Source organism: Pleurodeles waltl, chromosome 8 (genome assembly GCF_031143425.1).
Source record: "Pleurodeles waltl isolate 20211129_DDA chromosome 8, aPleWal1.hap1.20221129, whole genome shotgun sequence".
NCBI lineage: Eukaryota > Metazoa > Chordata > Amphibia > Caudata > Salamandridae > Pleurodeles > Pleurodeles waltl.
Window position 1 is genome coordinate 1,489,017,370 of NC_090447.1, and position 14,692 is coordinate 1,489,032,061.

The 14,692-nt window shown below is 42.0% G+C and overlaps 1 protein-coding gene across 2 annotated transcripts in view; it reads left to right on the forward strand.

Moving 5' to 3' along the window:
* The window catches only part of CFAP91 (cilia and flagella associated protein 91), a 353,091-nt gene that overhangs the window by 204,248 nt on the left and 134,151 nt on the right, over window positions 1-14,692 (forward strand). For both annotated transcript variants that reach the window (XM_069202687.1, XM_069202688.1), the window contains exon 8: window positions 13,100-13,257. In XM_069202687.1, coding sequence (XP_069058788.1) covers window positions 13,100-13,257 — 158 coding nt within the window. The remainder of the gene's footprint in view (window positions 1-13,099; window positions 13,258-14,692) is intronic.

Genomic DNA, 14,692 nt, shown 5'->3' on the forward strand with positions numbered 1-14,692 from the left:
GGGTGGGAGGGATAATAGCCCCTATATAGGAAAATGCCCCTTTTTGACATGGTTGCCCCCTACCTTTTGCCTGGTATCTGATGTAATTGTGACTGAAAGTACACTAGGTTCCTGTAAATCAGGCCCTCAGTGCCAGATCTATTTCCCAAAACTGCGCAGTCGTTTCCTTAATTTTCAAAACCTTTAGCACGCTCTATAAGTACCTATTAAATGATACCCATGGTACCTAGGGCCTGGGGACTAAAGGAAGTCTCTAAGGGCTGCAGCATGAATTGTGCCACCCTAAGGGACCCCTCACCAAGCACATGACAGGCTGCCATTGCAGGCTGCGTGTCCTGGTGCAGACAAAAGTGAAACCACGACGTGGCACACAGCCTGTGTGCAATATCCCCTAAGTTTTCCGTGAAATATATGTAAGTCACCCCTCTTGCAGGCCTTGCTGCCCTAAAGCAGGGTGCATTATATTCCATGTGAGGGCATATCTGCACGAGCAGATATGCCCTTGCTTTGTCTTTGTCAATTCTCAGACATAATAAGTGACCAGGGAAGCCATTTTAAATGTGTGTGCTGGACACTGGTCAATACGACTTCCCCAGTGACATGATGGCTTCACGGAAGATAAGGATGTTTGGTATCAAACATCTCGTATTGACGAACGCACACTGATGCCAGTGTTGGATTTACCAATACATGCACCCAGAGGGCACCCTAAAGGTGTCCCCTGGAAACCGACCCACTCCTAGCGTGTTGACTGACTGGTCCTGACCAGTTCAGCCACCTTAGCCTATTTTCTGACCCATTAAGGTGAGAGACAGCGCTCTCTAAGGCCAGAGAGAAAAGCCTGCACTATGTGGGAGGTGTTGACACCTCTTGCAGGTAGGATGGACATTCAAGGGTGGGAAGCTTCAAAGGCCTAACAACTTTTGTAATGTATCCCAGGTTTCTCCAGATGACGGAGATGTCCAACCCCCTGTCCTGACCCCACTTCTTGCTGGCAAGACAGACAAGAAAATTAGTTAGATTAGGAGGTGTGCCCACATAATGCCAGTCCCACTCCTAAAGTGGACGAGCTGAAGTGGACACCACTTTTAAAATTCCTCCATCTTGTTTTGGATGGAATTAGACCTCTAGGGTCAGGGTTATGCCCACTTCCCAACGGAAATGGTTATACAGAGGATGTAGTCACCCTAAAGGTGGGCAACCCATGGGCTGCCACCTGTCACTCCCTGTAGTGCCCGTAAATTGAGTACTTATGTGGCAGCCCTGAATCCAAGACCTCAGAACCTGACGACCTAAGAAGCCCAAGGTCACTGAAGAATCACATCAGCAGAAGAGGAGAAAAGAAGCAGCTGACCTAGTACCAACCCTGCTGGCCTGTCTGCAACCCTTGACAGACCCTGCACCAAAAGTTGATTTGTCCTGCAGCTGAGCCTCCAGAAACTCAGGAGGCCTGCCTTCGAAAAAGACTCACTTCAGTGAGCAGTGGACCTACTCCCCAAAAAACTCAGAAATAAGGATTCTGCAGCCTCCAGAACCGCAGGGACCTGACACCTGAAGTCACCACTGCACCCCACCGTCACCAACACGAGTTGGAGTGGATCTCCTGTGCCAATAAGGTTACCCAGCTCCCCGGAGCCTGAGTCCACTATGGTTTCACCCCTCCTTGACTCCATGAAGTCACCTGCAGCCACTGCATGCAGGCCCCCTCTCCTGCAGACTCTGTGGTGAGAAAAACCCAACCCCTGAAGCAACCACCGCATCCGTTGCCCACAGCCCAGGTTGAAGTGGACCCCTGGTGTCTACAATGCCCCTCAGCTCTCCTGAGCTCGAGTCCACTGTGGTTTCACCCCTCTTGGGCTCCCCGACGACGCCTGCAGCCTCAGACCACAGGACCCCTCAACCGTGAGTGCTCCCAGACACAGAAACCCGACGCCAAAGGACATCCTTGCATCCGTCGCCCCTGGGCCTTGGTGAAGAGGACCAAAGGTGGACCTATGTCCCCGAGCACCCACACCTGTTGCCTGCCTGTTGGTTTTCCCCAACTAGCTTCCTAGCTAGAGCCTGCAGCCTATTTCCATGGAGACCAATCCCGATTGAACTACATTGGGCACCTAACACCGACTACACCTCTGCATCTGGCTGCCCCAGTGCTGCCTGGAGTGACCTGTTGGTGTGGTCATGAGCCTTGCCCGATACTCCCCTTAAGTCTCAGAGATTGGTCCAGTAAGTCGTCATACAGTACCTGTTTGCTGAACCTGTTTTTCATCCCATAGGGTAACATTGAAGAACTCTGAAAAATGTACTATGTCCACTTTTGCAAGTGAAAAGAATTTATACTTAAAAATGTGCTTACCTAGTAACAAAGTTCTTGGTTTTAAAGTGTATACAAAAAAAGTTTTATTTTTCTAATTTGGTCTGTGTGTGTACAACAGATGCTTAGCACTATCCTCTGATAAGCCTAATTGTTTGCCCACATTATCACAAAAATAGAGCATTAGTACTATCTTCTTTTGCCTCTGCAAACCAATTGGGGATCCACTGGACTTTCTGCACCACAGTGTACTTATTTTTAGTGTACCATAATGAGAACCAGCTTCCTACACCCTATTATAGTTAGTCTATTACTACTACACTGCATTAAAAAGGCATGTTCCTTGAAACGCATTTAAATTCCTAACACTCATTTTATAGGACCTAAACTCTTCTGCTACCATAAAAGGTTATTAATAAATGTAAAATAATCTAGGGCAGATGTGGTTTCTTTATAGATATGTCTATACTTAAACTGTATTCTCTCCTATCTAGATGTACTTTAAAGATGGCGCCAAGGCTTAAGACAGTGGCTGTAGTTATTAAATTTGCATTGTAGTATCCTCACTGAGTCATAAATGTAGGAAAATTCCCACCAGTGAGTGGGTACCCTGGAACACTTCTGTTTAACTTTCTGACAGAACTTGCAACTGAACACCGAGTGGGAAGATGATAGATGGACCACCCACAGAATAAGGTTCTGTGGCAACCTTCTTCCTGCCAAGGGAAAGGCACTTCACGAATAGTAAAGGCATTAAAAGTGGAAAATCTTCACAGATGGTTGTGGAAAATGTGAAAAGACCTTTAAAACAAGCAAGCAGAAAACCTCCCTGAAAGGTTCTAGGATCCAGTCAGCACGAACCGGAAACAAAATGAATCTGTGAGGCAAACGGCCAGTACCAGGCATGCTGAGAGACGGAAGCTGCCAGCTCCATAAAGAATCAGTATGTTCTTTTTGACCTAATGCACCCTTAGCCTTCAAGCACCCCTTTTCTTTATTTTTTCTCTACAGTAATGCGAAAGTTTGAGTCTATATTGTATGTTTATATTTATATGTTATGTTCAATGGCATGTGTAGCTGCAGCTACACATGCTGTGCATATGGATTCCAACATTTAGTGTTGGGCTCGGAGTGTTACAAGTTGTTTTTCTTCGCAGAAGTCTTTTCGAGTCACGGGATCAAGTGACTCCTCCTCTTCAGTTCCATTGCGCATGGGCATCTGTAGCGCAAACCTACCCAAAAGGCAGCTGAACATGGTTAAAGGAAAGCTTAAAGTTAGCGAGTAATAGGACAGGAGGCGGAGTCGTGGATGGTTAACGCATTGTGATGTAGTGTTCTTTAAAGAGACGAATCATCAACTCTTTCCTCAATTGGAGCAACATTGTGTCAGTCCTGATGGAAATGGAGATGTTGCTTCAAATACTAGGTGCATAGACGCATCCAGTTGTCTTGGTTTTTTATTTTTTACACTTTTTGATCTGCAGTCTGATGATGTCCTGCCTGTGGGTGTGCCAGAAACCACCAGAGATTGTGAGCTTGTCTGCAAGGTAAGCGGGGTTGCTGATTATGACAGCTTTGTCAATGATGCAACTGGTTTTGAAGATGGTACTGGGTGGCATGGGGAGCTAATGGAGTGCCATCACAATGGGGATGATGTGTTCATATTTCTTTATGGCCAAGATGAGATGTGCTGTGGCATGTAGGATGCTCCGATGGGGTGCCAGTCTGGAGTCCTGGAGGCCATGTAGTGGAGCATTCCATCATTAATTGTAAGGGATGCATTTTTCAGTAAGATACTACAAAGTAGGTTTTAATATGGCTACCTAAGAGAGAAAAAATTCAGTAAATGGCACCTGGTTTATTTTATAAAGGTGACATGCATTGGACTTTTTCTGAAAATGTTCCCCTCCATTGGATTATATATCTATGAAGTTATGACAGCAGTGGTCCTGCATCCCTGAGCACAGGAAGAAATAATTTTACACTTGCGGCTCCAGTAAGTATTCATAAGTAAGTAATGTTTTATTTTCTCACATAGAGCTCTGGGCTTTAAGGGGATGGATATAGTTATGAAAGTAGCTGGTACCTAAACATTTATTGGGAAGATATGATGTGGATGCAAGCCAAAATATATGAACCGAGCTAAATACCAGATCAGTTTTTCTCTAAAGCAATAAGGATAGTAGCAGGTTTTGTGGAGGAGGCACTAATCCTATTGAGGGCTTCAAATTTGTCCTGGATGTACAGATGGGCTCACATAACAATTTCCGCAGTTAATCTGAAGGACCACACATGGGTACTTCTTAAAGATCATAAGGCTTTGTCTAGCCTCAGGTAGATCAGTGACAGTCTTGTCCTGAAAGCAGCTCTCTTGGTTGTCCTGTAGAACTTTCTCCAAAGTCTAGAGTGTTGATATTCTACCTTTAGAGTACCAGTATTTAGCCAAAGTTGGGGGCATGCGCATAAAGCCTGGGACACATTCAGAGTTTTGCTGTGTTTAAAACAAAAAAAAACAGTAGCAGTATTCATTTTCACAGGCTTTGTCCAGGCCTTTGTCCTCTCATTGAACAAGACAGAACTAGGCAGAGAAGCTTGCAGAAAATGAGATCTTGGTCTAGATATTGTCAAAAAGTGTGTGTCCCAAAGAAGTTAACAGGGACTACTACCTGAAGAGGCTCACATTGTGTATGTTGCCATGATGCACAGCAGCAAATGGCCACTATGCAATCAGGTGGGAATGTAGGGCCATAATTATACAAGACATGACATATGTTACTGAGAGGAGAGAGAGAAAGACGGCTCTCTTCAGGATGCAGTTACAATGATCTACACTGTGACTTTAGAATCACTGCCTGGCAAAGAGGGGGTATTCTGCTCCTTTATAAATGGTGTGCACTGTTGGAGTATCCCTATTGTTCTTGAATCACGTACTAGGAAAGTAACAAATGTGAGGCCAATTACCTGTGGTCACAGGTAAATTCAGAATCTTGTAACAGTGAGGCGAGGCGTTAAAGCTGACTGCATTTGCAGGAATATTGATCTTTACACTCATGTTAAGGTACTCATACTTCTCCAAATAGACCTTAATCTGGACGCTTTTTTGAAAACAGTTAATTCATGCATTTGGTGAAGCATGTACTTTGGTTTGATTCAGTAACCACTAAGACAAAAAAGACACACTGATTCCTTTTCACATAAAACCTTAACCAACAATGCCTACAATTATCATTGATGTATTATGGTACTGTTTCTGTTGCTGCAGCAAACAGAAACAGCCACAAAGATAAGTTTTGTTGGGCCCCCTATGCAAGAATCACAATTGGAAAGATAGACCTGAAAAATCCAAAGCTTGGCTGCAGCACATCCACTGAGCAATATTAAATGACTTTCCTAAGTCAGTGTAAACCAGAACATGGGAGGTCCAATGTATTTTGATGCTATAAATTAGATTTAATATTGTATGTACATTATCTATGACCAGTTTGTCCCTACAAATACAACATGCCTTTCATTCACAATCAAAGAAAGAGTTTCAAATCTGGTAGCTGAGCTCTTTGCATGAAGTGTGATGTCATTCAGGCTCGTGCACTGTTGGTTGACATCAGAATCACCACAATGTATCCTTTCCTAGCCTAGGGATCACTATCATGATCACCTAATCACGGTTTGAGACATCTCTCACCTTTCCCCAAAATAGATACATTTGACCACAGATTTTTGGCATAGCTTCCAAAAAAATGTCAAGGAATCATCTGTGCCTGGTATTTTTGAAATGATCTGATTTATATAAGCATTAATACTTTTTTTCTTTCTCATGGGACAAAAAAGGTAGGTAGGACACTTAATTCCAGATAATTCAACGGTATCTTTCCTGGCACCAGATGCTGAAGTATGTTAACATTGCTAGAAAGTTCAGTTTATATATGTTTTAATTTTGTTTTTGCAGCCCACATCTAGTTGTTATCTGTGGATGTGTTTATCTGCCCCTTGTCTTTTATGTGAACGTAAGGAACCTCTTGAACATGTTCACTTTCACATAAAAAGCTATGTTCTTTAAGAGTAAATTGAAATCAACCAGAGAAAAGTATTTTTAACTTGCTTCTGGCTAGAAACAATTTGAGAAAGATCATCCCCAATCACTTCTTTGTGTTCTGTCTCCAAGGCCGTCATAATCTGCTACTATCTCCTGCTGTTAAATTATTTTTTGGTAGTTCCAGTATAGCCTCTACACTGGGATTCAGTCTCTGATCGGAGTCTGAACTGCTTCTCATCCTTGCACGTTTGTTAGATTTCAATAGTTCTCAGTCCCTTCACTGATCCTTCCTTGCTACAGCATTTTTAATTACAAACAAGCTGAGTTTTTGCATCCTGTATCTTTGCTGTGAGGGTAAAATAGACACTCTTTGGCTTGGGGGCCATTGGCATGCTGGCCAAATTATACAGTCTAGAACGAGTTTAATCTGGACTGATCTGATATGAAACTGAAGTCCTTATGGGTAATGCAAAGGTCCCTCTAAATGTTGCACATTCTAACCTCCTTATAGCATGCAGTGCATCTTGAGAAGCCTGTTTAAGCCCACATTTGCCTGTAGTAGATGTTATGGTATGTTATGCAGACTTGTGGAGCTCACTATCACATGGGAGGGTATCCTCGTGCTAGGCCGGTGTGAATCTACACATAGCAGCTGGTGGGCCTACACAAAAAGCTAGGCTTCAGTTTCTTGTGGAATTCAAGAAGGTGTTTCATGTGACTATTTTTACCATTGTTACAATTTGCATGAGTAACATCGCCTTCACCGATCTAATTACCTCATTCGAATGTAGGCTAATGATTCCTGGAATCTGTTGGTCTCAGACAATCTTCTTTCAACTCCCCTCCAGCCAGCAAATTAAGTATTTTCTCACCAAACGGAGTATCCCTGTGGAATCCAAGACGTGAGCTGCTGAGAAGCCCACAAGAAAGGACTGATTAGCTCAACTTTCACTATTCTTCCAGAAGTAAATAACTTCTGTTTGTCTGTCCTTCCCCAGCCCTTTGCCCAGAAACCCCAAAAGTACCTCAGTCACAAATTAATAATATCATCCTATTCTAACATTTAAAACCAGAGGTTAACTTACTTTAGGAGACGAAAATCTTCTATATATGATAGATTATTTATTTTCGATCCCCGTGTTCCACCCCAGATCTTCCCTCTCCTAATGCAGCCCCCCTCCTCATGTTTTCTCTAAACAGCGATCTTATAGTATTGATCATCTCATTATTGCTAACACATCTTTCTTTACTTTCTTCTACTGAATGTTTAGGATCCGGACTCCCCCCTAGAATTACATGTCATGGTGGGTCTTTTTTTGTGAGCGAACATGATACCAAATGAGTTTGTATGTATATATTTTAATTCACTTTGCTTCTGGTATAGACCAAAATTGTAACCTTTGATAATGCTTCATGAAATGTCAAGAAGGTTTGTCTTGGGAAAGCAATTGTGCAAGAATCTCCGGTGATCTGAAAGATTTTCTCTTTTATTGAGAACTCTTTCAACTTCATAGTCAAATTTCTAGGTGGAATCTTCACTCTTTTGTTCAGAAAACTAAATCTGTGTACCTGCTCTGTTGCTCTGCCCTGCAAGTGCATGTCTGAACCTACCTGCGAGAACAGCTGTTGATTCTCTCATGTCTGTTCCTTCTATGTCCTTGACCAGTTCTTTAAGTCTTAGGTTCTTCTACCAAAGGTTTCCAAATCTCTGTGCTAGTCTAGCCCCAGCTTAAATTTTTTTAATCTTATTGTAGCGGAGCACAAATTAATTCCTGGTTGTATTGAATCATGTGACCTTTAGCCTTATTTAACCCCAGGAAGTATACTTCATTTTCATTTGTGTGATAGACGTCTGCAGCGAGGGCTTCAAGGAATCAAGACATTCATTTAGATCCTTCTTGATATGTGAGTCATGCCACTATGATTCATCTCCTCTTCTGCCAATTTCTCAGGCAGTTGCTCCTAGTTTTTGCTTTGCTGGTTATGCTCTTAATGCATCATTCTGTTTACCTCCTTCCACAATTTATTACTGAACTCTTTTTTTGTTTTGCGTTTTCCCCTCACAAGCCACTTAGTTTTCCAGGACTTCAATGCTGGGGAAACCCCTGGGCCAAGATTCCATTATAGAACTACCCAACCCCAGAACCTACACTGCTTCTCAAGAGCTTCACCTCGCTCTATTTCTGCTCATTGCAGAATCCCTCCACACTTCTTTCCCCTTTAGGTTTGCTTTAGTTTACATTAAGAAACCAATAGCAACAAAGAGAGAAGTTTCGTAATGTGTATACTAATCACAGTATCAACTCTGTGATTTTAAAACACTTGCAGTGTCAGGCTTTGTTTAATCTTTCAGTTGTGATATGCATGAATGCTGTTATGTTGGAACAATTTTGAATAGTATGCACTTGCCGTCTCACTTGGATTATTTTTTCCTGACATGTTAGTGCTTATGAGCTGTCTGCCACAATATTGATTTTATAATTTTTCAGAATGGCTGCAGCAGAGTATCTGTTCTCTGTTCTGACTGAATTAAACACATAAAGCTACAGTGTACGGCACTTTGACCTTGTGCACCATCTTTCCAATACATGCAATTATGTTCTTTAGGTATTCAAAATGGTCTTATCTGAACAGTAAGCAAAGCCTGTTACCTTTCTGAATGACTCCAGTAGGATATTCAATTTTGTTGCTGCTTCTGCCTGCCGCATTTTTATTCGAAATGCTTTTTGAACCTCTCATCTCTAATAGTCCATTCCCTCATTATAGCATAGTTTGAAGTGTGTATTGAATGCTCAATATTTCCCTCTCCATCATACATATCCAATTAGGCTTCTTTTTGAAGAGCATGTTTGGAGTTCGACCTTTCACCTGTTGAACTTGGCCCTTTCTGCAAGGTCATCCCCAAACCTTTTGCCTTCTCCCCTCCTATTTCTGCACAATTTATTTTTGTTGGGCACAGGACTCTGTAAACTTTAACACTCCAGTGATAAAGTGCGTGTGCTCTCTTCTTTAAACATGATGATATTGGCTTATTCCCAATTGGCACGTTTAATTTATATGTAAACCCCTGGTGTAGTGGTTCCCTATGTACTCAGGGCCTGTAAATTAAATGCTACTAGTGGGCCTGCAGTACTGATTGTGCTGCCACCTAAGTAGTCCCATAAAACATGTCTCAGGCCTGCCATTGCAATCTGTGTGTGCAGTTTTAAACTGACAATTCCACCTCGCAAAATGAACATTTTTCTAGGCCCATACATTCCTTTTCGATACAACACATATACAGTACCCTTATAGTAGGCCCTTAATAGCCAGGGCAGGGTGCACTGTATTTAAAAAAAATTGACATGTACTTTTAAGTTTTAGAGGTCCTCGTTGTGAAAAACGTCTAAATTTATTTTTAACTTCTGCAAGCCCTAACATTGAGTTACCTTATTACATTTAATAAGTAATAAACTTTCAATTGGGAGCTGATGAATAGCTTGAGTTTGATGTCTAAAGAATTGTAATTTAAAGCCCTCTTTAATGGTGAGATTGAATTTTGAGTCACAATTCTGAAAATGCCACTTTTAGAAAGTTAGCATTTTTGTGTTCCACCCATTTGGGGCCTGCAGCCTGTTACTGGACCACATAAATAGGTGTTGCTGCCAGTTGGTCTTTGTGTATTACTCCCAGACAGTGAAACAAAGGGAAGTTGGGTGCTGGTAGGATGGGCCACTGTGGCTCCACAAGGGGGAGGAGCTGCCCCCTACCACACTTGCACATCAGAAGGGCCCTGCCTGAAGACATTCACAAAGGGTTTGTCACCAGTCATTTGTGTCCCCAGACATACTGGGGCCAGGCCAAGGAGGAAGGAGACACCCAACACCTCTTCTCCTACTATAAAGTGGGCACCAGGTATAAATAAAGGACCCTCGAGCCCTACTCTCAGTACCCATCTAGACCTGTGAAAGACCCAGAAGAAGGACTGCTGTGCTTCTTTGCTGCAAGAGGGATTCCCACTCTGCTACCATGCTGTGGTGCCCTGTTGTTCCCCTGTCTGAGTGAGAAGAACTGGACCACCAAAGTGACTCCAAGGGCTGGTTGGCTGGCCTCCTGGTCAGAAGCCTTGGGGACAGAACAGGGTTCCTCCATCTTGAACCCAGCACCTGGACTCTGCCAGCTGTGAATCCTGCCCTCCCAAGTTGTGCCACGTCAGTCCTGGACCCTTGGAAGTGTGCCAGAAGGTGCTCTGCCAGCTCAACTGGGGTGCCATCAGAACCCGATGCATCAAGATGCATTACCTCATAGAAACTCCGCATTCGTGCTGCTGTGTGGTGCCTCACCAAACTTCGTGATGCATCCTTTTTGCAGGACTTCAAATCGCTGCCCACAGCCTCCCAGGAGCCACTGCTGTGCGACGCATCATCAGGGCAGGCCTTCGCATCACAAGCCTCTTGTTGACTGCCTCTTCAACAATGATGCAGGACTCCATATTGCAAGCCCTGCAGCATCTGCAGAAACAGCTGGTGTGTGGTGCATCTTCGATGCAGGACTTTGCATCACAAGCCCCTCATTGATGGCATTTTTGACGATGATGCCGGATCTCACATCAAAGCCTCACAGCTCCTAAGAACTCACGTTACATGACACATCCTCAATGTGGGACTCCACATCGCTTCACCAACAGGATTTAGGATGCTTTGCTTAGCAGGCCTAACTTGGTCCATGAGCCAGCCTGCACTCCCTTGCTGTGGGCCTGAATTTGTGACTTTGTGCCAGTTTGACATAACTAGATAACCGCTGGTGGTGCTTTGTGCTTTTTGGTGCTGTCTACCCATACAACTTTAAAATGCATTTCTCTGGTGCTACTGATTGGCTTTTGGTCATTTTGGTCTTACATAATTTATAATATTTTACTCTATTTTTCTAAATTAGTGTGGGATTTGTCTTGTGTTGTGTCTCACTTTATTACTGTTTGAAGTGTTGCATAAATACTTTAAACAGTAATCTAATTAAATGCTGATTAAGGCTTTTGCTATACTTGTTGTCTGTCTTTAACAAGGGGTGCAGTTTACTCAGTTTGTTTATGTTCACTCCCTGGTTCATTACGTGTCCTTCTAAATTCAACTTCTCTCCTATCCCCCCCTACATATCCTTCATGACTGAGTTAATTCCTCTTCTATGTTTCCCCCACACCTCTCACCACCAATAGGCTATGAAGCAGTTTGACATAGACATAAAACAATGCTGGATTCAGCGTTGAACCTTATGGAATTCCTTGCATGAAATTATTAGTTAACTACCTTACTAAGAACCTGGGTGGTACACGCCAGCACACACTACATGAGACCACTACTACTATTGTCCGATATATGAGGATATCATAGGTAGCCACATAAAAAATAATATACAAAGCCAACAATACCAGCAGTTATGAATGACTCTGGTCCTCTATTTTCAGTAGACACTCCCTAACATCCATTGGTTACTTATGTTTTGAAATGTCCAAAAAGTCTGTAATGCAACAGAAAAAAAAGACAGGAAATCCATAACGCAATGTTCAGACAAATCAAATGAGCTACACAATTTATTTAGTCTTTTTCTATATCAGTAGATACAATCATAATGTGCTAAGTGATATTGTGCTGACGAAGTGCACAGGTGATGGGAATAAGTGAAACAAGCATACATCATCTCAAAAAATGGGGAGAAAAACAAATGTTTTGGCTGTTGAGCTACATTAAAGTACTCCTATATTAAAAATATCCTCTGTAAATGTTCATTATATCTTGATACAGTTCAAAACTATATTGATGTCACCATTTTGATCCAAAGGAAACAACTTGATGAGGGTCTTTATCAGGACATGTTTCAATAGACATTTAATAGCATCCTACCTACAGATGGTCACAACAATTAATTCAAAAGCATATCAACTACCTATTCATCTAATTCAGGGACAATGTAAATGTAACCACAAAAAAGTAAACGGATATGCATTAACTGGAGCCCTTGCAACAGGAGAAGGTTATCAACTTTGTCCCATGTACTTTCCTGAGAAAGAGTCAGAAGCTTATTATAATACACAGCATCCTACGATTAACAGGTTGTCCCCTTTTTATGATTATTCTAATCTCCATGCCATCCATCAGAGTGGTATCAGTCCCTCTCCCAGGCCTGACCGAGTTTCAAAGATGTACGGACTTTTCTATATGACTAGACAGTTCCTGTGTGAGCACTTTTCCCAGCAGCCTCTTTAAAAAAAAAAGGGCCAGTTGCAATAGGAGAAAAAATTGTGTTGTGATTAGGTACAGTGAAGATTTCTTCAATAATAGCCTGACCCAAGCATGTTTTAAGCAGGCTAGGATACATTGATCTGAGATGGAAGCATTTTTACCCTCACTTATGGTTTAGTATTGATTTGACCATCCTTTCACTGAAGTTTCTGAGCAAGAGGATCCTAGAGTCAGGCTCATGGTGATAATGAATCTTTCTATCACTAGTGATATAAACTGGACAGTAAAAAGCACTCCACTTTCATCACTGATGAGCACAAGAGGAAAAATGTGATGTTCTACAAAACAGATTTATTAGGTTTCACTCTAAACGTGTAGACTGATCACCTTCTGAGAGGCAACTTGACTGTTGATATTGTATGGCATAGATATGTAATTTTTATGTGTTAAGATTAAATGGACTTGAGTGTGTTGTTTAAATTTCTCAGATTTTTTTTTGTTAACTTTAGTTTATATACTACTCTTTCTCATTACCGGAAGATTACAGGAGGCGCGATTGGAGGTCTTAAAGAAACTTTTGAAGCAGCGTGAGGATTCGCAACGTGAAATAGATGTGAAACGTTTGGATGACCGCTGGTGCAAACTTCAGCAAGCAAAGGACAAGCGTGTGAAACAAATCAAGAAGGAGCATATTAAAGGTATTTCAGAAAGACAGCAAATTCTTATAAGAAGAAAACATATGGGTTAGTAGTTGTAATTAGTTATAGAAAAGCTGAGAACTTGTCAAGGAGAAGACCAAACAGGTGTCTTGTGTAACTCCAGGAAAGAACAATTAGACCTTCAACGCATTGCCAAGTGTCCATCGACTAGTAAACATCTAAGAGCTTGGAGTAGACACGGATTGCTTGCAGAGCTATTAGAGCAAAAGTGAATTAAGCAGAATTTAATTTTATTCAGGTTAGATAACAGTAATTCGAGAGAAGCTGGCATGAGCCACTTTTCTTTTAGGTGAAAAGCAGTAACTAAAGGCATGGAAGTTACAGCTGAAAACAATAGGATTCAGGAATAATTGGGAGGGTTCGTTAATATGAAATCTGTAATCAGATGACAGTCTTCTCTTGAGGGCCGAGTAACTGAAAAATTGGCAAGAAGATTTTGTGCTCAGACAAAAAATATTTGGCCTGTATCGTGAATCTTTTCCGGTTAATAGTTGAGTTAATCATGACTCACAAAGCTTATTTTTACTTTTTGAAATACATGAGTAAATCACACCTAAGTCTCTAGTGAAGTACACTTGCCAACAGAGAGTGCTTTATGAATCAGGCCTGGAAATTCATTTGGATTTCACACTCAAGAGAAGAAGACAACACAGTTCCTGATAAAAAGGATTTGTGAATCTTTCCAGCTAGTATTCTAAATAGACCATACACCTGCTGTAACAGCACACCTGTTAAACACCCATATTAGGCGAGAGTACAAAATGATCTATCAAGTAAGTACAGGAGATGACACTAAATATGTCAACTTATACCCACAAGGGCTTGATTTTAATATCAGGTCACTACATGTGAGGCATTTTCTGTAGGCCTTCTGGCTATCAGTCGATATTCGTGGTGAGTACTGTTGTTTACCACTAGTGTCCCAGTGCCTCAGATAATATTGTACTTCTCTTTGATGAGTAATTTGCTCCCCTTTCACACTCATCTCTCCCAAGGTAGCTAGTGAAGAAGCTAGCAGGTATCTGAGGATTTAGAACTGAGACACGGCATGGTACAAGTAATGCATTTAATGTATTCAATGTTCAGTTAACACAATGTTGTTCAAACAACTATGACATCCAGGGCAAAGCTGGTCATGCCCAACAGAGGACACTAGCTTGTGGGGCTATGATGCAACTTCAGCTTCCCCGCTTCCAGTGGGTACCCAGAGGCTAGTTTACTGCAGTCTAAGAAAAGCTTCAGCAATATGAAGCTTGTCTGGCCATGAGGTGCATTCATGAACCTGCCGGTTGCCCTAAGTGGCAGTGAGAGCTCAGAGTACTGCCTCTCTTATCCAGGCGCTCAATAAATCCTTTTGAATTTAATTGAATTGACTTCAGAGTTTAAAATGGCACTAACACACTTTTCCGGCCAA